At 37.9% G+C, this 27,005-nt stretch overlaps 1 protein-coding gene and 1 long non-coding RNA gene across 3 annotated transcripts in view; one reads left to right on the plus strand and one right to left on the minus strand.

Moving 5' to 3' along the window:
- LOC102061986 (macrophage mannose receptor 1) overlaps positions 1 to 26,941 on the minus strand; it is a 33,628-nt gene extending 6,687 nt beyond the window's left edge. Inside the window, exons 1-24 of the mRNA XM_014269497.3 lie at positions 26,758 to 26,941; positions 25,369 to 25,542; positions 24,058 to 24,219; positions 23,020 to 23,133; positions 21,767 to 21,913; positions 20,419 to 20,601; positions 19,407 to 19,561; positions 18,122 to 18,235; positions 17,127 to 17,242; positions 16,084 to 16,232; positions 14,996 to 15,195; positions 13,600 to 13,727; positions 12,259 to 12,346; positions 11,591 to 11,735; positions 9,278 to 9,313; positions 9,018 to 9,181; positions 8,482 to 8,549; positions 7,598 to 7,698; positions 7,094 to 7,233; positions 5,876 to 5,990; positions 5,043 to 5,224; positions 4,298 to 4,400; positions 2,835 to 3,064; positions 719 to 884 (exon numbers count right to left, since the gene is read on the minus strand). Of these exons, the coding sequence (XP_014124972.2) occupies positions 719 to 884; positions 2,835 to 3,064; positions 4,298 to 4,400; positions 5,043 to 5,224; positions 5,876 to 5,990; positions 7,094 to 7,233; positions 7,598 to 7,698; positions 8,482 to 8,549; positions 9,018 to 9,181; positions 9,278 to 9,313; positions 11,591 to 11,735; positions 12,259 to 12,346; positions 13,600 to 13,727; positions 14,996 to 15,195; positions 16,084 to 16,232; positions 17,127 to 17,242; positions 18,122 to 18,235; positions 19,407 to 19,561; positions 20,419 to 20,601; positions 21,767 to 21,913; positions 23,020 to 23,133; positions 24,058 to 24,219; positions 25,369 to 25,542; positions 26,758 to 26,818 (3,241 nt within the window). The 5' untranslated portion in view covers positions 26,819 to 26,941. The remainder of the gene's footprint in view (positions 1 to 718; positions 885 to 2,834; positions 3,065 to 4,297; positions 4,401 to 5,042; positions 5,225 to 5,875; positions 5,991 to 7,093; positions 7,234 to 7,597; positions 7,699 to 8,481; positions 8,550 to 9,017; positions 9,182 to 9,277; positions 9,314 to 11,590; positions 11,736 to 12,258; positions 12,347 to 13,599; positions 13,728 to 14,995; positions 15,196 to 16,083; positions 16,233 to 17,126; positions 17,243 to 18,121; positions 18,236 to 19,406; positions 19,562 to 20,418; positions 20,602 to 21,766; positions 21,914 to 23,019; positions 23,134 to 24,057; positions 24,220 to 25,368; positions 25,543 to 26,757) is intronic.
- Positions 1 to 27,005, plus strand: part of LOC113459739 (uncharacterized) — a 168,794-nt gene that overhangs the window by 132,168 nt on the left and 9,621 nt on the right. Inside the window, exon 4 of one of the 2 annotated variants that reach the window (XR_003381266.2) lies at positions 3,788 to 4,344. The exons of the other annotated variant lie outside the window; for it this stretch is intronic. This is a non-coding gene — a long non-coding RNA (uncharacterized LOC113459739). Of the gene's footprint in view, positions 1 to 3,787; positions 4,345 to 27,005 lie in introns of those variants that run through there. 2 annotated transcript variants of the gene reach the window in all.

Below are 27,005 nucleotides of genomic sequence, written 5' to 3' on the forward strand. Positions count from 1 at the left end.
TTACTAACTAAATCAAACTTGGACTGTTTCAAGGATACTTGAGTGTTCAAGAATTTTGGTTCTAGTTTGTTTTGTTATAATCAGCCCATTTATATAAGTAAAAGAAGCATTAAAAGGCATAAAAAACACCCCTAGCAAACTCCCAAATTCTCAAAAAGTTCAAATAAGTTTTATTTAAAATGAAATATCATATAATAGAAATTTCCCATTTAATATTTTCCTCAAGATAACAATTCAAATTTCTGAACATCAATAGCAGACCCTTTTTTATCAGATACAACTCTTTCTCCTATATTCAGTTTTTGGAATCCAATAGCAATGAAGTAACAACCAGTGTAGGAATGATGTGTTTATATTGAAGAAACGAAATTCATTTTATACTCAGTGGAATTCACTGATTACCGACCATCCCATAAAACCTCTGTCAGCAAAACACTTTACATTCTAGACTCAGTGTGAGATGCCTGATGTGCTCACAATTTCTATGATCTGTCTGCCTTCTCCCATGGCAGCTATTACTCCAATCCAGTAAAATGGCAAGATCTTGGCTGGTGAATGCCAACTTCATCAAAATAACACATTTTCATGCAAATTAAATGTATTGACTGTACATACCCAGCCTTATTATTCTTGATATGTACTTAGAAATTTGTAATTCAGGCAAAGCAGATAAAGCAAGGTTTCTGCCATAAAACCAAAAGTCATTGCCATTGCTTACCTTCAGATTTTTTGCAGACAGGAAGATGTTTCTCATCACAATGTGCTGTTTTCCATCTCCCAGAGAGTGCTAGATAGACACAGGCTGTTTTCTGTTTTGGTTCTCTATAGTCCCACTTAGAAAAACTTACTTTCCTTTTATTGGTCCATCTATAATATCCATAGTTCTGAAATTTTAACAGACATTTGACATAACTATTGTAAGGTCTTATCTGCTGTTCCACTTAAATGCACTCATACAGAGGCACATTTCAAAGTGATACAGGCAGCTCAGCTTGTGTATCTGTGCTACTATTGTTAAAGTACTGGTTGAATCAGGACTCAGCAACATAAAAACCAAACCCAGCAGGATGGCTCCCATGCTGGAACAGCCCATAGAACTGCTTCAAAGGCTAAATAATACACCCTGGGGACTCAGTTCTTTGTCAGACAATGTTGTAAGGTGGAATCACCATCCCAAAGAGTCAGATCTCCAGGAAAAGCAGGAAGACCATGAAGAAGCAGGAAGACCAAGAACACGAAACCAGTGGAAAGCTTAGGTGGAAATGGGTCTCAAAGTTGGCTATCACACAAGGACTCTAAGCTCCAGCAGTTCTGAGGAGAAACGTTCAGGAGTAAACTGCAGCCATCACTATGAGGAACCAGAGAAAATTATTAATTTGTGAGAAGCAAAAGAGAAATACGTTAAGGAGGAATTCTTGAGTCTTTGTTCAGTCTTTCTTGCTCCTCCCTTTTTTTCTTTTCCATGAAGAATCAGAAGAATTACAAGGAAAAGTGAAAAGACACAGACAACATATTGCTGCCATTAAAAAGAGGGGGATAAGATGTGATCTCACTGCAGTGTCTAGCTGTGCCAAGAGGGATGCCAGGTGCACAAGGTCATACTGAGCTTGGCATCATCAGGGCAAGGTCACTTACTGCCTAGGGAAAAGGAGGAACCACAAAGCTTGACTCTGCAAGATCAAGGGTGGCTTGTTTATAAGTACCAGGGGACTGTCTGGTGATTCGAGCTTGATCAAAATGTAATTTAGCTGCTTTCTAAATCATGTTGCTATGACTAAAAACAACCAACTTTCATATTAAGTGAACTTAAACACTATTATTTTGGGTTGAGTAGAGATACCCTCTGGACATTTACAAATTGAAGGATTTCTTTTAAGGTTGGTGACTACCCATCACTTGTGTGAGCATTTTTTCTGGTGGAGGCAGAAAAGTACATATTCTGTTAGAATAGTGGAAATATGTACTTTTCAGCAACAAGTTCATTTTATCAGACAATTTTTTCAGCCTTCTGAGGGGCTTTATCAGTGTTGCTGCATCATATAACTGGAAATGCTATTTTTACACAATATTTATTATACCTACCTCTAGGGATACTAATTTTCAGACATGTTTTGCAGTGTTATATACCACTGTGGAATCACAATTAGTAAAAACAAAGAATAGTTAAGAAGACTATTACTGATAAAAAGGCTCATTTTCATTATCAGGGAGGTTTAGTCAGATCAAAGAACAATGAAAGAGAAACATGAAAATTAAGTGCATTTAGCAACTCCATATTCTGTGGAGAAGCTAAAGCTCAATTTGTCACTCAGTCACAGAGCCAATAAAAGTGATTGTCACTCGAGTGTTGCCTTACAAAGTGGTGGACCTGGTTCTCAGTATTCACTACTTCTGGTGCAGTATAGCTTTTACTGATTTTAACCTTTGGGACCCAGCAGGTATAACAAAGAATGTGTGTTCAAAGGTGTGTGGTTTGGCTATGAACCCTTCTGAACCAAAACGTAATGGAAAAGCTACAGCTGCCAATGATCATGAGGCACTGACCCTACTGATCAGCTTGCACTCTTTGGGCAGGGGTCACCTCTCCTAAAAATGGCCATCTGGAGGTTTACCAAATGTTTTTACCTAGTTTCCAAGATTCACACAGTCCATCACCACCAAAGTTTCTCATCCCTCTCCATTGCCTAAAATGGAATTTAATGATTTAAGATAAATGAAGTCACAAGATGTGAGACTGTCCACCATTCCTAGGTTTCTAAATTTGTTCATGCTACAAATCTTCTGCTAATAGCAGCAGTATTTAACTTTATCAACTATTAATTTTTTAATCTTACCACATTGCTGTTGAGCCCAATCCATAAGGGCTCTCCATACTGCACTGCCTGCAGCAGCAAGAATATATTACTGTAATAATCAAAAATGCTGGCAAGCTCTGAAGATTTCTCCTTGCATGCTTTTCTTGCTTCTTCCCAATTCATTTTAGAAGGAATGATTAAATAGCTGCTGTTGCCATAATGGACAAAATCGAAATCTGGAGCACTTGTGGGGTGAAACAGTTCAGGCTCTGTAGGAAAGAGGTACAAATTTGAAAGGAAGAGGAGAAAACAGTCAACATTTACAAGCTGCTGGATAGCAGTATTACTTTTGAGTAACAGACGAATATAACATGGCAACAGGAGCATCAAGTAACAGCCTTTCCTACATAAAACCAAAGTGATTTATTTTAATGGCGATTTGGAATTATTTTAATCTATGGTGTAAAAACACATTCAAGGATTAGAGAGAGGCAGAGCATGAGCTGTGTGTATCTATAAACCAAGGCTGTCCAGATGAAATGATGTCAATACTGTTCCACCATGATCCTCCTCCCAAATCTCTGTGTTCCCCCATCGCAGTGCAGGTGAAGTTTTTCCCAGGCATGAGCACAGGACAAAGATCTTCACACCACTTCAGTCTCAAAATAATTTCTTTCTAAGCAAATTTTAAGACCATGCTGCTACATCTTCCCTCACAGGATGAAGTGAAAAAGGAAACTGTATTTGTACCTATAATTATATATGCAGAAGTAGAAGGCAAGGGCCTAGATGTAGTGATGGGGGCAGAAGAAAAGACATAAACTTTGCTTTCAGTCATTGTTGAGGATGCCCTGGCAATTGTTTTTGCTGGTGCCATCCTCATGCAGCTTTCTGCACTTGCATGGGACAGACCTGTAAATCATCTCCCCCAGCTGTGGCTTCTTCCTCTATTTTGCCTTGCTGCTCAGCAGTTCCCTGTTTTTGTTCTGCAGACTCTGCAGTGTAGCTGTGCTCCGGATGTGTCTCCCACCCCAAGGCCCCATGAAGAAAACTGGAACTTTTGCCCTTCTGAGTATTGCTGTTCTTGTGATATGAAGGCCTTGCTAGAGACTGATGAGCAAACCAATCAGTTTAATCAGCCTTGGTTGACCCCCAACTGGGGGTCACTGGGGGATTTGGCTTTTTGTATTGTATCTGCAAAATAACTGCGTTCAGCCACCTGTCTCTGTGATGGCTGGGTAAAGCACAGATGGCCTCACATTTCTGTTAATAGAGAAAACAGGCATTTTGAAGGCAGAGACCTTCTAGGAACCTGGTTTGGGCATTTTTCTTATGATTAAGAAGGTGAATCCTGTTTTCAAAGTGTCTGTGTGCCAGGCGCCTGATTTAAGTGTGGATGTCTGCAGAGCAGGCGAGGTCAGCTCCTCTGAGCTGTAATGGTTGCATTGTTCAGTAAATGTTTTGCAACAAAAGAAAAAAATAAAGTGGAAAATAAAACTTACCGCTGTCCATCTGGCAAATATAGCTTTTATTATGCTGGCAGTCAGTATTTTCCCATAATCCTGCACCATCTACAGACCTTCTTGTCATTGCAACGCAATCAGTCTGGGGGGAAAAGGAAAAATAGAATTGTTGCTGATAAAATGCAAAATTTCCAGCAAAATAATAGAAATAGGTGTGAGTAGCTTTCTTTTAGTAGCTTTCTTTTCTAGTTTTCTGGTTCTTTTCATGTACTGCTTGTTGGAAATTAAATGCATTCTATTATGTATCTTAATCAAATGCACTTTCATTGGCAGATTGCTGCAAGAACTTTTGTCCATTAATTAAAATTCCTTGGAATGTATTGAAGCTGTTTTTACTATGGAGTTAATGGTAATCTGTACTGAATTTGTTGGAGTTTCATTTTGATTTGCATCATACAAGGAAAAACAATAAACCAGAATAAAAAGCACAAATAGTAACACTGAATATTTTCACTAAAATATAATAATTATAGAAAGCGTAATTAATTCTAGCAGTAAAGATTCCTTTTCTGCACTTCTAGACTTTGACAAAGGAGAGTAAGCCTAGATACTAAACAGGCCTATTAATTTCTGATTAAAGCTTTAAAAATTTGATCTTTGAAATTTCAGTTCACTTCTGCTTTAAGCTATTAAAGATCAGATCTTTGCTGAGACAGAGGTCAGGCTGGTATACTCAAACATTATGTCATTTATGTTATGCATTTTCTGATTTATTTCTGTTTACCTCTATTGTAATATACTTCCAGTCAACCACCATGAATTTATCTCTGAATGGGAATCCTGGGGCCCAATTTGAATAGTCAAAAATGCTTCCATCTGTCCAGAGATATGTATTCTCACTGTTAATGTCATTCAGCCCAATCCATGTTTCACTGGCAACATCCTTTAGGTGAAAGGTGAGGAAAGCTGATAGAAAATAGATTTTAAAATAAAATAAAAAGTACCTGAGGAGTTTTCTTTTTTTCAAATTCCATGTAAATCAAATTACAAATAAAACAACAGCCATTCATCTTCTGAATATATCTGAAATACTAACCTCAGTAATATTAGGCTATGAGTGAATGGTAAAAGAAAAAATTACAATGGGTAATCAAGCTGAAGCAGTTTAATTTCAGGGAAAAAAGAGGGGGGAAAAAAGAAAAACTTTTTTTGATAAAAATTATTTAGGTTTGTTGGAAATATTATAGACATAACAGCCAGAAGTTACTTCAAAAGGATTGTCTTTCCCAAGGTAGCATTAACTGCATATATGTAATTTCTGATGGATGTCTGTTTAATGTCTAACTTGAATACCTGTGAGCATGTCATGACTATAAACTATTACAATTTTTTCCACCTTCCAAGACCATGGGGAACAGATTATTCTGTTCCTTCCACAGATGACATTTGCCAAAACTTGGGAAATGTCATAATATCTTATTCCAGTCTTCCCTCTGGATCAAACACCTCCAGGTCTTTCTCCACAGGTTATTTAGGTCTGGAGGTGGGTTCAGCCTCACCATTATATAGTGAAATATGTGGCTTCATACACAGTGCTGTGAGGCTCAGGTGTCATACCTTGCACTTGGTTATTGTGTATAGAGGCCAAATTTCCCCCTAATTCTCTACAAACACTTCTTGCTGAGTGCCAAGTTAGTTTCTCTTCTTCTCTGGATCCAAATATTTTATAACACTGTGGAGAGAATAAAGGATTAGAGAGACTTTCAGGTGTCAAAGAATATTAAGAACATTGATTTGGATTAATTCTGTGCTAGTCCCTGCATGCAAAGAGCTGCAGATGGAGGATCTGCTGGAGCACAAATACTGTCAGCCAGCAGGAAGGAGACCCAGCCAACCCCAGTGCACAGCACTTACAATCATGTGGGGTCACTGCTGGGAAAGAGCAGACAACCACAAAAAGCTTTTGAGGAATTAAATTACTGAAAAGTAAAATTTTTGAAGGACTGAAACTATTTCCTGATTGTGAACTTAATTTGGAGCAGGTAGTAAATTCTCAGGTCAAGTTTTTTCAATTATATACCACAGATGGAGTGCTAAAACCTCAGCTCATGTGAGAACTCACATGAGTGGAGCAGTGTCAGGAAGAAGTGCCCTTCTGAATGGGTGTTTTCCCTAAATACCAGTGTAAAATATTTTTTGTGTATCTTCTGAGGGACAGAAGACACGGCTCCTCCCTCTTCATGCCCTTTGAATGCATAAAAACTTTTCCTATTGATTGCATTGTGGAATTGACTTTTGGGTTTCCTCTGTTTGTTTTTAGGGTTTTTTTAAAAGTTCATATGTTCAAGTTTTTTTGCTCAACTTAGCAGAAAGCAATGCTTGCTTGTCTTTTATATTTGATTTGACATTTATTGCTTTTTGTGTTACTCAGCTTAGGATGAGTAGCTGTGATGGCCAATTACTTATGAAAAGTATGACCTTTCATTTTTTCATCTTTGTTACTCAGAAAAACAGGGTTACATTTACAGATAAGGATAATGGATAAGGATTTCCATGCAGTAAATATGCCTAAAATAGGCAGAAACTAGAAAAGTACCTATAGCTAAAGGCAGATGGTCATTTACAAAAATTATAATTTCAAACATTCAAAACACCTTTTTTTTTAATATTTAGTTACAAATTTGCCAACCTGAAAATGCAGGGCACTACTAACTAGCATACTTCTTAGTAAATTGGTGTTTAAAGAGAGAGAATTTATTTAATGAGATAAAAGGGATAGTTGTTTTCTTCACCCAGAACAAATTTGCTAAATTTGGCTGATATTTATTGCTCTACCTTATTTTTAAACAAAAGCCAAGTTTCAGGACATCCTCCCAGAGGTCGAATCACAGGAGGAGCAAATCCTGAGTGAGTTGAATTTTGCCTTTCACAGATAAAGGCATTTTGCACAGCACAACTTATGTCTTTCCATAAGCCTGAAAAAAAAATGGAATACAGATAATTGTTTAAAGATTGGGGAATAGAGAGAAACTCTTGTGTAACCACAACAGCAGTCAGGCTCAGATGGCATTCATAAAGCACAAATGAAACATGCTTACCCAAATACACTCCTCCTTCCTCTACAATATGTTTCTTTTCTAAGTGATGACACAGTTTCAAACTTGAGTGTGTTATAAAAAAATGTCAGTATTGTTGAACTACGTCTCTGTGGGGTAGACCCAAAAAATGTCAGTATTGTTGAACTACATCTCTGTGGGGTAGACTCAAATTTATGTACCAAACATTTTGGATTTTGATGCTAAATTTTACCCAAATATTTCTTGTTGCTATTTTACTCACCAAAATCTTCTGACATTACCACACAGTTTTCATCATTGTTTGCAAAATTGGGTTCATTTGGAGCCCAGGCAACATAATTCACCGGGCTGTCATCCAGCCATCTGGAAGAAACAAGGGGACAGTGGCTGCCAGCAGACATCTCAGCAGTTACTCACAAGGTCTGTTCGGGCACAGGGCTAAGCAAGGTATCAGCAGTGACCAGAGGGCAAAAACTCTACATATCCTGGGGAGGACATAGCCACAGCCCTGCTGCTGCCTCTCATCTGTTTAGTTCTGCCACTTTCAAGGCATGGATGGACATCTTCACATCCCATGAAGGTGTCCTCCTGAAAGCCTTCTACAAATGGATTGTTAAAAGAAGTTTCCTGCCAGAAATTTCAGCAAGCTGTTGGAGTAGATGCTACTCATGCTTCTAGCTTCCAGCTCACATAACTTGAACCGCATGGGAATCATTTGATTTAATCCTTACATAGATATTTTATCAAAACTTCCCAGACTTTTTCTGCAGCCATTGGAGATCTGGTTAGGGTGAATCTCAACCTTAGGTTGATGTCAAGAGTGGGTCAGGTAAATAACATCTTAAAATTAGCTGCTTCTCCTCACTACTTGTGCAGGGTTGCAGTTCTCACTGTGTAGGGCATTAAGTGAGCTGAATCTTAGCCATGAATTTTTACAGGGTTTGCTCTCCCAAGTTTGGAAGGAAAATGCATTTCTCTGCTTAAACATAGAAGAATGCAATACTTTGGATCTGAGACATCTCCTTAAAACTATCCAGAAGTCACTTGTACAACAGTTTTTAACTTGTAAGATGAAAGCATACAGAATTGCTCCCTGAAGATGAAATTACCAAATTTGTTGTCCATTACCAGTTTTTCTTTACTCACCTGAATCTCTGATCAAAGCTGACAACTAAGCCAATGAAAAATGATTTTCCTCTGTGTTTTGTGTAAATCTAAAATAGAAATAATTAATAGTTAAGCACTAAATTGGTCCTCAACGTCAACTAAAAATCTGAAAGGCAATTAATCATACCTGTGATTTATTTTTCCTTTTTTTTTTTTAATTTGAACCTCACATAAGCATATGGTAGGTTGAGACTTAGGTTTCAAGCAGGCAACAGAGAATTATCACTGTGTGCTGAACACTACATATATTAGAAAAGATAAGCAACCTGGGCCTGGACTATCCTTTGCTGCACCTTTAATATTTGCATACCTCTTTAATATTTGCATTTTCCTCTACCTATTAAAAACAATAGTAATTTTACGGGTGCTGAACAAATCTATTGCTCTATAAAAATGTAATGTAGGAAAATAGCTCAGGACTCCAGTTTTCCTAAATACTTAGTATGTTCCCTGTATTTTATCACCTACTGTGTTTCAAACTTCAACTATATATAATTAATAGGCTTCCTGCTTACATAGTGCCACAGAAATCGTCTTTTGCTTTCTTTCTCAATGACAACAAGATCAGCAAAGTTCTTCTGACAAATTCTCCGTGCTTCTTCCATATGGACATGCTCTTTGCTGAAATAGTACTGCTTATTTTCATATATAATCCATCCATCACTGGTGAGCTGATAGTCTGAAAGATAAAGAATCATATAAAATGCTTTCCTATCTGATCTGTACAGAGTCTGAAAATAATTCAGTAATTTTTGTGAAAGAGGAAAAAACCTACCAAGCTTGTAGTTTGCTTCAGGCTTTATCAATGTACCTGTAAAATAGATGATTTTCATAAGCAACATCCCAAATTAAAAAAAAAGAAAATCAGAGACATTTGCTTTAAGTAGTTTCATATGCTTTGTAAAATAGATGGGGAAAAAGTCAAACCCACCAGGCAAACTATGAATCAGGTAATGCATTTTCAAGAATTTAGAGCACATTCTGCCATATTAAAGTTAATGTATAGTTTAGAAATATTTAGCTAGTGAAAAATATGTACATTACAGTAATATATCCAAAAATACTGTGTCAAAAAATCCATGTTTCACAGTAAATTAGTTGTAGCTTAAACAAAAATTACTTTGAAAATTTGTTTTAGCATTTTCACTTGATACTCTATGATTACTTTTTTCTTTTAAATATTACTGGGATTGGAGCCAAACAAAATAATTCAATATAGTAAATCCTAAAGCTTACTGAGATGGTAATAGACTACAAGTACTGAAAATGTAATGCTGGTTTATTGCTAATGTCAGATGTAACTTCCAGTGTCTCAATGAATTCTTCCTTTCCTGATGACTAGGCTTTTACTAAGACAGTCTGTTTTTAATAGTCCGGGAGAGCCAATAGATATCAAACTCAAGTATCTAATTACAAATTGAACCAGGAGGAAGCAAATCAGCTGTATTCCCAGAGCCAGCTATAGCCTCTCAAAAGAAACTCTGCTTTCATATGAATGCCTGTTATTTTGTACCTCTGGACTACTGATTCTCACATTTCTTCTGTGGTTTGATGGACAGAAACACACTATTATATAAATGACAGAAACAGTTTGATGAGAAACAACAAAAAGAAAAATCAAGAAAAATTATTCTGGGATCATTTAAACACTTTCTTCTTAAGTATTTAGCGAACAATAGAACTAAAATTATCTCAATGTCTTCATAATTAATTTATATACTTCTGGTAATTTTGGTTTTATTGTTTAATCCTAACATAACTGTAACATTCATTGTTTTTGGAAAGTTGGAATATCTTTTGTGAATAGGTGTCTTGAGTGCACATGAGGGAATTGACATCTGAGAATGTCTTCTCTCATGTTGCTCATCACAATATCATCACAAGATTCACAATTAAAAGATTAATTTCTTGATTTTTTTTTCCTTGCTTTTGAAAGGTCATCTAGGATCATGATAAACTGGTCAGAGTCTTTGTGTCGTGGTTTCTGAGCTCCTTCCGAGCAATCTCACCAAGAGCAGAGGGACACATCCCCACAAAGCAGCATGCTCAGTGTGCCAGAAAGGGCTGCACAGGATGTGCTGCTGTGAGCTGATATGCACAAATCAGGGCTTGGATGGTGCACTTGTGTGACTGATTTACCAAAAGGGAACAGTGATTCTTCCTTTTTGGTTAAGCAATTTTTCAATGTTACCATGGTGCCTTAATCACCCTTCAAGGGTTTTGTTGGCAGAGTCATCAAATATTAGATACACTCTGTGTTTCTATGAAACTGCTCATCCCTTCCCCTTCCTATTGTGCTTCCTAGTACTTCTCTGTGTGCATCCAACTTTCTTTTTGTTTCAAGAAGGTTTTAAAAATCTCCTTCTCCATGGAGATGCATACAAATAGTTTACAACCAGGAAGCAGGGATGTAGAACTGAGCAAGCAAAACAGTATCTTTCACTGTCAGCTGTCACTTGATCTCTTCAGCCCATTTCCTTCTCCTGCTGGGGGGCACCTCAACATCTGTCAGGTCCATTTTGTGACCCTGGCACCAGGTGGGGTAGTTTTGGCACTAGGGCCCAGCTCTCCAGGTAAAGCTGGAGGATGCAGGAGTCCGTCAAGGTTACACCAACCTCCCCTTCTGATCAGATTGGGTTTTCAGCGTTGCTGGTTCTTATAGCAACTGATCCCCCCTTGCTTCCCATTAGTTGTTTCACAGTGTGTTTTTTCACACTAGTTTTTTCACTTCCTGAGAGAGAAATCTATGTCCTGCACCTACAGCTATTCCGAATAAGCCTAAAACAGATAGAAATAGAAGAAATAATAAAAGGAGAGGGGATAAGTACCTTTGCTTCACAAATTTATTGAACCCATGTTAGAAAGAGATAAAACTAGAGATGAAGTAATAGGGTCACTAACTTCCTGCACCCAAGGACAAGAGAAATAGTTTAATTCATTCTGCCTGCTTTACGTGTTGCCTTCACTGCAACTGGTTTTAAAATGAACAATTCTCAGTGTCTTTCTTCCTTTCAATTTTTTTAAATCCATAAAATTTGCTTTTTAAGCTTGTGTTTATTGCTCCAATTAAATGGGAAAGTAATAATACCTTTTTTTGTTTCACAAATCCAATTAAGTAAATGTTCACAGCGCAAGTCGTTCCAGCGCATTTGGGGTGATCTATTAAACATAACACAATGTTCAAGTTCTTTGTAGTTGTTGGGTTCATCTTCCTCCCAGTTCTCATAAATTACCTGTGTTGGAAATACATATCAATTACTTCGTGAATTGAGCTGAATAGAAGCAATTGAGATTGCCATTGTGAAACAATTTCAGTATCTCATCATTTCAAGTACCTTTTTTATGGGATCAGGAGGAGTTCAAACAGACCTGAGAGGGCTGTGAAGGTCATGCTGGTCAGGTTACTTTCCCCACCCCTGAAGAAGGTGAAGAGACTACATGGTATAGAAAGAAGAGACTACATGGTATGCTACGTGTTTGATAAAAGAAAAACTGATGGACAGAAGGAGTCACATTTGTCTTGTTTTGTGAAAGTGGGCAGCTGGACTTCCCTGTACTGCCCTGCCACACAGCAGTGCCCATTTTGGGAGGCTGTGAATGTCTAAGGGCACAGACTGTCAAAGATGGGATATAACATGGTACCAGGGATGAAACACAGGCAACACTGTGTTAAGACAGTGCACTGCAGCTACTCAGTATATATTCTATTTTCTAAAAGACAGAAAGTCAATTAATATCCAGCAAATAAATACTCACAGGGGAGCCATCAATCCAGGAAAATCCTTCATCAGGATTTAAGAGAAACAAACCAATCCAGAAAGCCTGGGTGTTCAGTCCTTTGTCCCTAAAATAATTTATACAATATAGATATATAAGCATAGAAAGAGAGGCTGGCATATAAATCCTGAAAAGCACAGAAATATCCTGCTTTCTGTCACACCTGAACTGTGAGCTGTGGCCCAAAGCCAGGCTCACTCCCTGCTTTCTATCAGAGTTTTGATAGTGCTCTGCATTGGGCTAAGACTTCTCATATTTAAAAATAAGTTAAAGTGATGTGGCCCAGAGCCAGCTCAGGTTCCCATCCCTGTGGATGTAGCACAGATCCTTGTTGTAGTATGAGGTCAAAGACAGAGACTTTAGCAAAAGTACAGCATGAATAGATGCTTATTTAACTTATAAGAATAGTGAGGAATGATTTTCAACTGTTTTCATTTGCTTCTTAGCTCTTCCTAAGTAGTTTAGTTAATATTTCTTGCTCTTGTCATGCCTATGGACAAATAAAATTACTATTTCAGTCACTGCATAACAGAAAGATTTCCTTCCACAAATATTTTATACTCTAAAGCAGAGACTTAACAGACAAATAAAACCACATTCAGGTAATCACAATACTGAAATATATTTAAAATTAAGGGTAAGATCACAAAAATATCTCAATAGGAAAGTTTTAAATCTGTTTCAGAAAGTAAACCCCAATTCTCCACTATGTGAAACAGTTCTGGTTAAAAAGCTGTATATTATGTGTCATTGACCTGTCTTGCCTTTATGGAATACAATCAGGATATTGGTCTAATTTGAGGGAAAATAATGTCACAGTTTATATGTGATGAGCAAGACATAGCATCTACAATGTTACCAAAGGTTAATTAAAATGAATTACTCTTTGATTTCAGGATTCTTCAATTTATAGTCAGAAAAAAAATCATGTTAAGTCCTTGAATTTTGGTTTACATTACACAGTAACTCAAGGGATTTTTTGAATGAGTCAGTTAAAGAAGAATTGCAAACAGTTACAAAATGGCAGTTAGAGCTGAATATTTTATTTTCTCCCTTTAGGAAGAGGGACTAACATGTAAGAAATTGATAAGGTCTGGAGCACAGCCTTTCTAAAACCTTTGATGAAAATTACCAAAATATTAAGCCCCTTTGAAATACCCAAGATTTTTTTTAAAAGCAATGTTACAGGATGCTATAATCTTGTATCAATGTAATTTAAATTTCATTGGTTTTATTCACTTGCTCAGCTCCGGATATGTTTTAAGTTATTTTTATTTAGCATAGCAGGAACATGAAAAAGAACTTCATGCAAGTACTCACAAAGCTAATTGCCATATTAAAATTTGATCTTCTCTTGTATTGATTGTGACCAGATTTCCACCTATTTCTCTACAGAATTCTTCAGCTTCAAACCAAGACTTCTTTTGGTTTCCCTCTCTCACAAAAAACTATTGAAAAAGTAAAAATAAATTAGCAAATTTGTGAAGCTTATAAAATATGTGTGATTAAAATCGGCATCATTTTAGCATGCCCTTATTCTTGAGTGAGACAACCTGACACCTGTCCAAGCCTCTAATATTAAACATTAAAAATGTGAAGTGTAAATATTTTTTCTTAGCATCAGCTATTTTAAAATAAGGCAAATGTAGCACAGGCATCTGAGGAGAACAAAAAGTATCAGAATGTACAGAAGAGAAAAAACTTATCTGTAACTTAATTCGAACTTTGTCCACTGAAAGGTTAAAAAAAAAGATTAAAAAACTCAACCATTTTTGCAGTAGAAAGCAGAAGATTTTTGAGAAAAGGAAGGGGAAGGGTAAGTTAGTGAGTTGGACTGGAAATGATAAAATGGATACAGAAATTGTTGTGGACCCCAGCTGAGGAAGAGGTTCTTGTATTGAGGTGAAAGCATACAAATACAAAATACACTTTCTGCCATGAGGAGCATACATTCTTGGACTAAGGATATGTTTAAGTGCTTGACATTTTATAGAAATGCTAATTAGCAATTTGGTAAATGGCAGAACAATTTAATCATAATTACATGTGACATGGAAACTCAGACTGCTGTAAATACAGAAATAAAATCAGATCTGGTCTCCCAACAGGCAGAGACTCTCAGGAAAGAAAGTGAGAGCAGACTTATATAAAAACATGGAAGAGCAATGTTGCATATTTATTTACTTGATCTGTATTGCCTTTTCTTTCCTTTTTCCCTTTGCCAAAAGGGAGAGCTTTTTAAGGCATTTTTAGCTAAATCAAGAGAATGCTCAAAAGTTTTACTCGCTGTAAAGAGTCACCAACTAAACCCGGATCCAAAAGTACGGCTACGAGTACCACATGCTGTGTGAGAGAAGGGTGTCAGAGGGGCACATTTTCTCTCAGAAACATTGTCTTATGCAAATGGCACTGCGGCTCTTGAGATGTAATAAATACTATGGTTTTTCTGAAGTTCCAAACACCTGGAAGCAAATAAATTAGGTGAGGTTCTCACTTGGAATTTAGGTAAAAGAAGGCATAATTTTAGCACCCTGCGTTCATCATTTTCCGTTTTTGACTTTCGTTACATTTGATGGATTTTTTTCATTTTGTTTTCTTGCTTTGAATACCAAAGAGAAGATCATTCCCAAACAATGCCCCAGCATCCTGGTGACCAGGGCACTGTCCCCTGGTCCTGGCCATGCTGGGGCTGCCAGGGAAGTGGGCACACACTTACTTTGAGGCAGGAGTCAGCCCGCGAGGCTCTGTCCCAGCCTGCGGCACACGCGGCCCCAGGGACCTGCTCTGGAGGGGCAGGAGGTGGAGCTCCTGCTGCCCGCTGCTTGCAAAGATAATTCCATGTCTTCTCACAGCTAACAACATCCCATAATCCAGCTGCAATTCTGGTTCCCATGACAACACAGCCTTGCTCTTTCCCTTTGTGATGTGGAAAAGAAATTAGTAAAACCAAAGCCTTAATTGTTGTGTAAAAGGAATGAGACATTTGCTTTTATTAATTGAAAATTATGAAAAGAAAGATGCAGATTATGAATATTAAAAATATCCTGGATATAAAACTATTTTTAATATCAACTGTCAGAGGCCAGGTATGGGCCAATGAGTCCCACAAACACAGCTTTACCAAAACCAGAGATTTGCAGCTCCAGAAAACAAATCTTCCTTATCTTGCCAACCCAGGGGAAATCACAGGGAAAATGGCCCTTGATTAAATTTACATATGTAATAGATGGCCTGACAAGTGCTTTGGAGTTCTCAATATCCTGGTAACTCAATCTCAAGAAGGGTGATGTCAAGTACAGCAGGTTTGTTTTAAGGCATAACTAGCTGTGGAAGGCAAGAGTTCACAGGTAGTTGCTAAGCTGTGTGGCTGAAATGCCAAAATGTTTTGTTTCGTGTTCACTGCTCATTTCTTACATATGCACAGTGTGGGTCAAAAATCTGTCTAGAATAATTTTTCTCAGGCTGATGAGTTATTGTTAATTGGCGTTAAAAATGGCAAAAATAATTATACCATGGACCTTGTTAACTCCTACACAGCATTGCTTTCGGTCTAACCTACCAAAATCTGTCTCTGCACACCTTGGCAGGAGGTTGACTTACACCACCACCACCTGCAGCTCAGCTGTGACAGTGCTGGGTGCACTGGTGTCAGGCACGGTGACACAGTGGTGGTGTTGGCCACCCACAGCCACAGGCACAAAACACAGTGCCCACTCTAACTTCTAACCAGGGGAATGGGAGCACAAACCTGTGTGAGCTGCAGCTGCACTCCTGTGGCAGGGGCTGAGCCCATGCAGAGCTTACCTGGCATGGCTGTGTTCCAGTGTGTGTAATGAGCAGTTTCTCCATTGGTCCACCTGAAACTCCCTCGTTCTTCTGTGTCAGAGAGACCAATCCAGAAATATTCTTCAGATCTCAGCCCCGTCAGACTAATCAGAAAGGTTTGCTCGTTTCTGCAGTGGGAAACAGTGTCCATTCACAGCCTGGACAGTTAGTGTGCAATATTCATCTAAGTGATACAGAGGAGTGTTAACATGACCCAAAAACAGAAGCTCCTCAGTGAAAAAACCCTGGCAGCCTTTAAACTGCAGTCAAAAGAATTTCATGAGGGACAGCTTTCTCCTTACAGCTGAATGCATCTGAAAAGTCACAAATTGCTGCTCCCATGGGCTTCTAGTTGTATTCTACTCTTTTCACTGTCTTTCCAAATCTCTGAGGTGCCTCAAGCAAACCACCAAGACAGGACCAAGCTGTCAGCTTTGCAGTCCTGTTCCTCAGGGGCCATGTAGCCTCTGAAGCCTGACAGGGATGTAGGTAGATAGAGATGATCCATTCTGGCTGTGGGAGAGGGCAGGTTCTAGGGAAGATTTCCTACGTTTGTTCAGAATTTGCCTTAGAAGGTAGTTTAGGATAACATTTTTATTAAAGCTTTTCTATCAAAATGAGAAACCACCTACCAATAACTAGATGAAAATTGTAGTACCTACTTTCCAACAGAAAAAAATCCCAGCAAACCAAAAACCCCAAAGAACCCAACCAAACAACCAAAAAACCCAAAAATCCCACGAAAGCCAGAAGCTGCTTTAATTATGAATTGAAAGATAAGAGGAAAATGACTCAAGAAGCCCTGAAATTTGAAATTTGCTGTAATAGATTAAGTGATAGCCATACAACATTGAGCTGTTTGGTTTGGGTTTAATTTTCCTGCATGGATTATCTTTGAATGCCTTGCTACAATAATTTTTTTTGAAAATGCTGATAAAACACTTTGATGGGATCAAAAAATGGAAAATTCTTGGGAGTTTCTCCATTAAAAGCATTGATTTTTAAAGAAGTTATTTTCCCACCTGCTTTCCACAGTAGCTAGATAGGCTTTGCTCTGTTCACATGTCTTATTTGCTTCTGAGAATGTCAAAAGTGCAGAACCCACCAAGTAACAGTGAAAACCATATCGTTTCCAACCCTGTGACAAACATAAGATTTTTAATGTGCAATGGAAAGATACTTCAATGTAGAAATTTCTATGCTCTTATGTGTATAAATATTAAATGCTCAATTTGTTGCAGCTGAGTTTAAAACTAAGATGAGACTGGGCTGATCTGTTAGTAAATAAAAGCTTTTTTTTTATGGTGTTCACTCCTACAGGAGGCCTTTTTGTTTAAGTGATGACATTAAGATCTCAGTTTTCATCTCATTTTTGCATACATGAGTTTTCAAAGAAAATCGTGACTATGCTATTTGCTGTGGCTTTCCAGTGCTCTGTAAGGTTGAGATTATGCAAACTGAGTCTATAAGGAGCCTGTGATTTATTCAGGGGGACCTGCAGCTCCAGCTTTCCAGAGCTGCACAATCAGACATAATGAAATACCACAATATTGCAATACAGAAATGAATTCACATTCAAGCACAGTCCCCCAGAGCTGTCCCTGTCACTCCCAAGTACAAGGAGTGAGGAGATTTTCTGAGCCAAGAGGAATCCAGAAGTGCTTGTTTTTGGGAGAGCAGAAAGGAGGAATATCAATAAAACAACCCCACTTTTTGCTCTTACAGAGATCTCTGCTGACCAATACAGACTCAAAGCTTTTCTGAATCACAGGGCAGCTCATCTGGGGATGGAGGGCAAGGCAGTATTCACTTACACATACATGAATTTCAACTTTCTTGAAAATTTTCAGAACAGAAATGAAAAATGGTATTAGTAAACTGCTATCAGGAAGAGACCAGGTTGCCTCAACAGTAGATTTTTTTTAATATACAAAGACATTATCCAAAAGAAGCAAGAACAAGTAAACTAATTCCTGTACATTTTTTCAAAGATTATTATTTATGAGAGGGCATTTACTTTCTGGCAGCCTAGGTCCTCGATTGTCTCTTTTTCAGAGGATTGTGATGAAGGCTTCTTTTTACAGATGTAACCAAGTTGCTTATTACAAGCATCATTTGCCCAGTATCCATCCTAGAATAGCAGGGAGAAGGAAAAAAAGTCAAGAAAGGGCACACAAAAGCACAGATAGTGGTTTTTCTCTTTCTTTATAGGGCCAGCTGGAGATTTATTTTAAAAAGTATACACACCTGTAAGTACTAGTTTAAAATTCATTTAATGCTGTTTTCAGGTGAAAGAAGGAAATTAACATTTTGAAGTCTCAACATTACTTCTTAGCATAACTTTTAAATGAAAGTGTTTGTAAAGATCCATCTCATCTGTGCTGGTAGGATCTGCTTTTGGAGCAAGGTTATTTCACTATAATGCTGGAAAAAAGATTAATTAAACTGAACTAATGCACATCTGCTAGGGTTGCCTTAAATCTAACTATTTTATCCATCAAAGAATCTGAATATGACTGGTTACTTTAAAAAATATAGTTTATTTAAGACAAACTTTCCCCTCATCCCCCTGTAAAATCTGATTTAGGATCAATTATTTTGGTGCCTAATACTGACAAATATTAACATTATTCTATGACATAAAAGTTCTCTCAATAATAATGAGCATTTAATACCATAATTTTAAATTTTTTTCTTTCAAAATTCATGACACTTTTTGTGTGCACATACATGTGCATGCACATGCAGGTAAATGTATCAAACAACCATGTGTTGCAAGAAAATTAAGTTTGTGAGTCAAGCAGTGAGAAATATTATAGAATTTTACATTATTTTTTTGGCAGGTAGATGACAACTGGAGATACATGTCCTAGGGCCAGGTCTCTGTGTCTCAATGCTGTGCCTCAGTGACATGACACTGAGGGACAAAATTGTCTATCTGATTGGAATATGAGGTATGCAAATAGCATCTCTGGTATCCACATAGGGTGTAAACTATTTCATCCCTATTCCTCTCCCAGAACTTAAACTTTTTCTTTGCTGAAACCAAGGGAAAGAATTTAATGTAAAATTTCTGGATCAGAATTTTCACCAGACAAGGAATTCCAGAAGGTGGTACAGGGAAAAAGCTTCCTCTCCTTCTGATGTCTCCTGACCTCTGAACTTGTCTTCTGGTTGATACCAAATTCTGGGGCAAAACTGTTTCAAGATAGCATAAGGAATGCTCCCTGCCCAAGCACATGAGTGATTTTGGGTGGGTGCAGTCAGTATTTGCAGAGCTGTGAGAGGAGTGCTCGCGGTACCTGCCCCTTCATAGCGGCGCAGTGCTCCGCACCGCTGGTGTGCGTGGGATGCCGGCGCTGCCACTTGGTGAACGTCACAGGGGTCCCGTCACTCCACTCAAAGTAGAAGTGAGTCTTCAGGTCATTCAGACCCAGCCACAGCTCTTCTGTTGGCTCTGAAGCATGACAACAAATAGGTTTGGTTATTTTCCACTGTGCAGTGAATGCTTCCACATGCAGAACAAGCAGGGAGTGATAAATCTGGCATGTGGTACACAAGAGGTGGTCTTGTGCTTTTATAATGCTGTTTCCTCTCAGGTCTCTATGAGAGATACATTGTGGAAAAACCATCACATTCCATTCAGAAATGCTGAATTTAATGAGCATAAGGCTCTTTACAGGTGGCAGAAGATTTTTGCAAGCTTTGTGTGACTCAGAACATCAAACTAGTCCTGAGCATGAAGACACTGAATGTCTGTGGGTGTCCCGTCTCTCAGGAGATCCCACTGAGTCCAAGCCATGGAGACACCTGCCAGGACATTAGAGCACTTGTTGGCCCATCAGGGGTGTTCACCAAGGCCAGCATCTGCAGTGTCAGGACTGGTTACTACAGATCCAAGGAGTATCAGAAGTGAAAAGATATTGTTTTCTTGGAAGGATATATAACAAGAGGTTAGCATCAGCAAGAGGTTTGAATCTCAGCAAGAAGCTTATCTTCTAGGTTTGTAGCTCAGTTCTAAAGCCTTGTACTTAGAATATAGGTGCCAAAAGTGCAATCATTAGAGATCTTTATGTATCTCTGGATAGAACACCTTTTTCTGCTTTTCTTCTTCTCCTTTATGTTTTACAACGTGGATTATCCTTTAATAAACATATAATTCTGTATTTATGAACAGCAAAAACATAAAAGAGTGGTAAGTTGGATTCAGTCTTTCACTTGTGATATTTCAGAGAAATATTAAACTTTAATATGAAGTTCAGTTTTTATGTCACAGATGGAGCAAATGCAATACAGGCTTACACATATACTCACTGTAACCAAGCTGTGACACTAGAAAGCTGTATTCAGCAATGTTATGGATGCTTGCCAAATCTCCATCTTGCTTTTTACATGAAGACAGAGCATCTTCCCATGTTTTGGGTTCCCGGTGAATGCTGTAGCAGTGACCTGCATACAGCCACCAGCCATCTATGCACTGAACAGGCCTCAATTCCCCTAAAATCAGAACACAAGTTTTCAGAACAAGAGCAAAATAGAGGACATTAGAATGAGGTCTCTTGAGTACTCTTTACAAAAATGGAACCATATGAATAAACATAAAGCTGTAGTTGGCAGTGCAAAGTACATTCAAATTAAAAGCAAATATTGTTAAGACACAGGATGCTAAATATGTAAATACAATGAATTCCCCTTAAACAGAGAACCACTTAAAAATGCCCACATGGTTTCAGAAATGCAATTTGAAATAATGATCTGTGAGAAAAGAGAGAACAAAGCAGACATCAGCCTCTCCTCTCTTTGTCCCCCAGAGCCACTCAGTCTTGTGCTGGCTGTGGTGACTCACATTGGCTCTGCCTGCTGGTCTGTGGTTTCTCACAAACAAACTTATTTTTAGGTAAGGAAAAGCATGAAGCAATTCTTTGACAACTGCAGGTCAGTAAACCTTGTAAATTAGTGGGGACTTTGCATATCCTCTCAGTGGCATTTTTATAACTTATGTTCTTAAAAACATACCTTGGTCTCACTTTAAAAATAGAATCCTGTGTTTCTTTTTAATGTTAATGCTGGAATAAAGATTCTCTGAATTTATTTGTCTACTTTCTTTAGTATAACTCATTCTTTCAAAGTAGATTTTACATCATTCCCAGGTGGCAGTCTCCAGCGCACCCCTCTCCCATGGGCCACGCTCACAGCCATGCTGGTGCAATGGGATAACCCACAGATGCAACAAGGTCTGTGTCAGGGTTGCTGCTGCTCCTGCTCTGCTCATAGGAAACCAAAGCACTGCAAAATGCAGACACAGACACAGAAGAACTTTTTTCATGAATATATGAGTAACTGCAGGTATTCATTTGGAGCGAAGCAGAATAATATTTCTACCATATTTATGCAAATTGGCCTTTTGGCTCTGGCTGCCATGATGGAGCATCTACAATCTGTCTTGCAAGAATGAAAGGCAGAGTGATGGAACAAAATAATAATTTTCTCCTATGAATGTTTAATACATAAAGGGAGAAAAAAGGCAGCATATAAAAGTCTGTGTGTTGTGTATAGCTGTGTTTTTCGAAAGTTTCTAACATCTTTGTTAAAAAATAATGTTACATAAAAGTTTTTCTTTCTAGAAGTCATAAAAAACCTTCTTTTTCTTTGACTAACCTACCTTTGGGCATAATATCAGGCTTTGAACTGAAGGATCCTTTTTTACAAATGTAGCCTAGTCTCTGGTTGCATGCCTGGTTTTCCCATTTACCATTCTTTCTGGGATTCAACAGTCCACAGATTTTCCCAGGGAGCAGGAAGGGACTTCCTTTAATTAAGAAGAGAAAATAGAATATCACAGCAACAAATTAATAAAAAATATTGACAGAAACATCATATTACCAGTAGACACATTTGCTTTTTTATGATTCCTTGAATCACTAATAGGAAGAAGAACTTCCCTACAGGATAACTGCCTTGAAGTTTGTACAATGCCACTTTAGTCAATAGTCTGAGAGAGAAATAATGACCCTCCACTGACTTTGTTATCAGGATAGTACTGGGAAATGTCTTATTCTTTTCCTGACACTCTTGTTCTTACAGGAAGAACTGCTGAAAGTGGACATTTATCTTGTGTCAAAAACCTCCAAAGTTTCGAATATTGAGTTTTAAGCTATATTATTCTTCCAGTATATTTCAAGAGTTTCACAGTTCTGCTTTCCTATGAAATAGCTTTTTTATTTTCTGTTGCAGTGTGTACAAACTTCTGTAAGCAGCAAAGGAAATTTCCTGATACAGCTCTTGAAAACTTAGAGGAGAGTTTAATTTTTCCTTTGACACCTTGAAACTTTTCCAAATCAGGAGGCAGCTTGGAATACTCATGGGAAAAAGCAAACACAGAACCAAAAAACCCAAAAAGCAAAGAGAAGAGCTCACCCTCTATGAGGAACACCACAAACCCACCCCATTTCCCATCCTGAAGCGGCCCAGTGCAATTTGTCATGAACTGTTGAGGAATTATAAGCTGGCCCCCTAAGCTTCTCAAATGTGTTTAGAATTTCTCCAAACAACATAGAGCATTATTTGCTAAAATATATTGCTACCTTTGGAAGATTTGACTTATATTCATACTCATGGACAACATGTTATGGAAAATTCTGATCTTTGGCATGTAGGGTTATGTATCACTCCAATGACACACTGCTTTCATAAACAAGCTCTCTGTTTAGATAAGAGAATGGAATAATATGCTATAACTGATATCCACAATGAACTTTGTAATTTGAAAGTGTTAATCTTAAAACAGGGATCTAGATCTTGAGTCATTGTAAATCAGAATGGGCTTTCCTGAAATAAAGTTAGGTAGGGCAGTTTATATTAGTTGTTGTCTTACCAGAATTAATTCAAAGATTACAAATTAGATACATTTCTTACCTGGAGCCCAGTTTAAATATCTGAAAGGGCTGCCCCCAGCCCATTGCCATCCACTGTTGAAATCTAAAGCATTCAATCCAATCCAGAAGGCAAAACCAAATTCTTTAGTTAGTTCTAAATGAGAAAAAAAATCCATCAATGGTATCTCTCTATTCTTATTCACAATAAGATCATCTAAAGAAATTAAGTGTAAAGTAAGAAATTAATTTTATTTGAAATTTATTTTAAACCTATTTTAAACCAGCCCAGATCAGTACTTTCTGCATTACTGAGATGCATTGATTACAAAAAGTAAAACTTGTGAATTAATCTATATTGATTTACCAGAGATCTTAGTAGGGCAAATCAACAGCTTATTTCACTATTTAAATAAGACTTTATTTTTCTCAGTAGCTGTTATTAGAACACAGGATATGTAAAAAAGCCCTGATATTAATAAGGGAATTTTGCTAAAATTCTTCTGTAACAGATTTAAAGGAGTAAAAGAAAAAGTCTATTTGTCAATAAGTTTTTTTCCAGTTTTTTTCTCTATGGGAGTCCTTTCAAAGCCTCTTTTACACTATTTATAACCAAAGAGATGTTATGATACCTGTACCTGAAATCCATTTGAGTTATTTTGATTTTATGTATGCAAATTTGTCCATATTAGGACCAATCTAACCATCATCATATGTTCTCCTGGAAATGTTAATAATTCTTGAAGCACAGTGAGAAAAGGTAAATTAGAGGACCAGCCCATAGCCCTGGTCAGGTTTGAGTGCCTTTGCACAAAGGTGAGCAGAGGAAACCCTTTCCCTGGGAGCGACTGCAGGAGCTGCAGGAGCTCCCATCTGGAGCTCAGTGCTGCCATGGGGACATTTCACTGCCAAAGAGGCTTGTGAGCAATGCTTCATTAAAAACCCCAGGCAGTGCAAGGGCAGTTCAGACCATCTCCCTTTGGTGTCTGCCCAACCACCCCTGGCACCCTGCCCTCTTTGTTCCCTGAGGCACACAACAAGGCACCCCAACACTTCAAGGTCTTGTTCTCTGTCCTTTTACCTCCTACATATGCTTGCTCCTGAGCCTCTGTAATGCTTAGGAGTTCTGCATTTTGCTGCTGACAGCTTTTCCTTGCTTGGTGCCATGTTAGAGCTGATTCTGCGTTTATCTGATAGTGAATGCCCGTTGAAACATCTTCTGTCCAAAATCGTTCGGTGTCATCTGGAAGAAGTGACAGAGAGCACTGTTCTAGTGGACTCACATATACCAATTAAAAGAAAATAAAGTGTGTAATAATGCAAAATCTCTAAAGATGCATGCTAAGCATCAGAAAAAAAATATATAAGACTAGGCATCAAATTAGAATAATGTGTATTTTAAAATTAAAAAAAAATATTTTAAATGTTTATATATTTTAGAATGGAATGAATTTTTTCCCCCAATATTTGCTTTCGAACTTTCATATACTGCAAATGCAATTATAGGTAAACCAGACATATCCATTGAATGAAATAGATTCCAGGGTAAAGTCAGAGGAGAAAAGCAAGTATGTAGGCGAACTATGACCCTGGAGGCTCTTCATGCCTCCAGGATAGGAATGGGTAGGAACTCCCTCTTAGCTCACCATAAAGAGAAGCAATTTTCCCAAAAATGACAGAAAGTGGCCTTTGACAGCTTGAGAAACAACAGAAGAACTCCATGTAACATCAATTTACAGCTCAGCTGCTGACTTTGCAGAGCAACTCACCAAACCTGGTGAAGCTGCTGTGTTATTGGGAAGGGCATTGGTGAGACCAATATTTGTGTCCTGAACTGGAAGGATCCAAACATAATTTCAGTGCAAGGCATGACAAAGTTGGGAGAGGAAGATAATTCTCACAGCAGCATTTTTGTGTAGGCTGGCAACAGGAAACCAGAATAAGGTAGAAAATTTAAGGGAAGTGAGTTTAAGTGAGAATTGACCTATAGGGAATGCCTGAGGGAGGAAGAGAAATAGGAATTTTTGAAAGGAAGGTGAATGTCTAAATAATAATATAGATGACTAAATTCCTGCTGTTCATGTCATGCACTTAAGTCCCACAGAAGTACCTCTTCACCCCTCTGGTTCACCGAGGGAAACCGTCACTACAGCATTTGAGTCAGAGCCTTTCTGGTCTGAACCACTCTTCGATGGCACCTCTTGCTCTCCATTCCCTTCAGACAGAGCTCTTGGCCATTGGGACTAGTGTCCTGTCAGGGGATTTTCATTTGGGCTACTCTAACAAGGTAATTCAGGTGTACAGCTGGTGGCTCATAAAAACCTGGTAGCTCAAGAGATGGTCTGCTCAACAACATTTCATGACAAGTTAATGAATAAAATGCAAGACTTACTTTTCAGTGGGCAAAATCCATAGAGTTTATCAGCATCAAAATCTGCAGTTGTTGCACACCAGAGCAGCCCATCTGACCTGCCAGCATCTGTGCACTCATTGTACTGCTTGTCTTTGTATTTGAAAGGGAATACACAAGGCTGTCCATTGGCATTTCCTCGCAATGTAAAAGTAACTAGGAGGGAATAAAAGTGTTAAAGGACATGAAAATAATAATAAAATCATATGTCTACTTTTCTAGTAATGGATCTATTATATATTTGTCTATCTAAATTGAGAAGTTATGCAATCTTTTAAAATTTCTTTTTATTATAATTTCCTCCCTAGTGTGGCTACAGATTTTAAAGAAAATGTTTTAGCAAAATGAGAAGTTTAAATGCTGTGGTTAGCGTTTGATATGTATACACTGTAAGCAAGTCAAATTCTATGATGAAAAGTTGGTGACACCTTGTAGCTCCTGAAGAGAGAAAAACTGCAAGAATAGAACCAACAATAAGTTCACTGCATTTTTGTTTTTTGCACAGCTCAGTAAGTTTGCTTTATTTGCTATATTACTCTAGCCATAACCACTTTTTCACCCCACCTATTCCTTAACTTTTAAAAGAAAAAGGGTGGCTGACCAGAGAAAATACAGACCAGATTGTCATGAGCATATTTACAGTGAAAATTTTAGGTTTCAGTTGCACATTTCTCTACTTGGAGAAGTCTTTCAGATTCATCCTAAACTCAGATGCTTTAAGGTTAGCAGTGTTTCATATTTTTAAACTATTACAGTATAATGGGAATGTTCTCTTATGGTGACATTTCTGATATAGACTCTCAGTCTCACATTCATGCAAACTCGTTCCTTCACTCACTCCACATTATTGCTTTACCATTTCTCTCTATAACTATACCCAATGAATGATAAACATCTTGAGAGTAGAGCTGTTCTAATTTGGTGAGGCTGGAGGGGAGGAGCCAGTTCTTCCTTCTCATACCTCATATTGTGGGGCAGAAAGAGAAACTCGCACAGTTATCGTGTAAATGTATAAATCCCTCAATTGATCACTGCACCGTGGGTGTGATGAAGAAGGTAAAGGGAAAGTGGTCCATGCTTCCTTATCTTTCATTTCCCTCCCACACAATGCCATCTGATTTAATATTTCCACCGAAAGAAATTCCAGTTTAAAGATCCTTCTCTTATTACCTCAATTTTTCCATCATCCCTACACATCCCACCCTTTTATTCTGTGAATTAAGAACTGCCAGAGTACCCAACATACTTTTTAGATCATGTATCAATCTGATAAAAAAATACAAAATAATCAATCTATGCATTAAAACTGTAAAGCTGCCTGAGGTAAACCATTTCATATCTAGTTTAATACAAAACTAACAGGAAACTTACCTGATGACTGTAGTGAACATTGCATGAGGGAAAGGAAAACTAGAAACCTGGAGAAACTCATTGTAAATGTAACTTGCTTCCCATTCTTCTGCCAAAAGTTGGATTAGAAGATTGGCAATATATAAAAATTCTTCTGTCTGCAGATAGTGGTGGGTCCTGCTCTGTGTCAATGCGTTGATGGATAAAGCTCTGTACTCTAAATAAGGAAATGTCCTGTCACATGGTATTTTGAAATAACTGGAGGGCAC

This window comes from Zonotrichia albicollis, chromosome 1 (assembly GCF_047830755.1).
Source record: "Zonotrichia albicollis isolate bZonAlb1 chromosome 1, bZonAlb1.hap1, whole genome shotgun sequence".
Classification (NCBI taxonomy): Eukaryota; Metazoa; Chordata; class Aves; order Passeriformes; family Passerellidae; genus Zonotrichia; species Zonotrichia albicollis.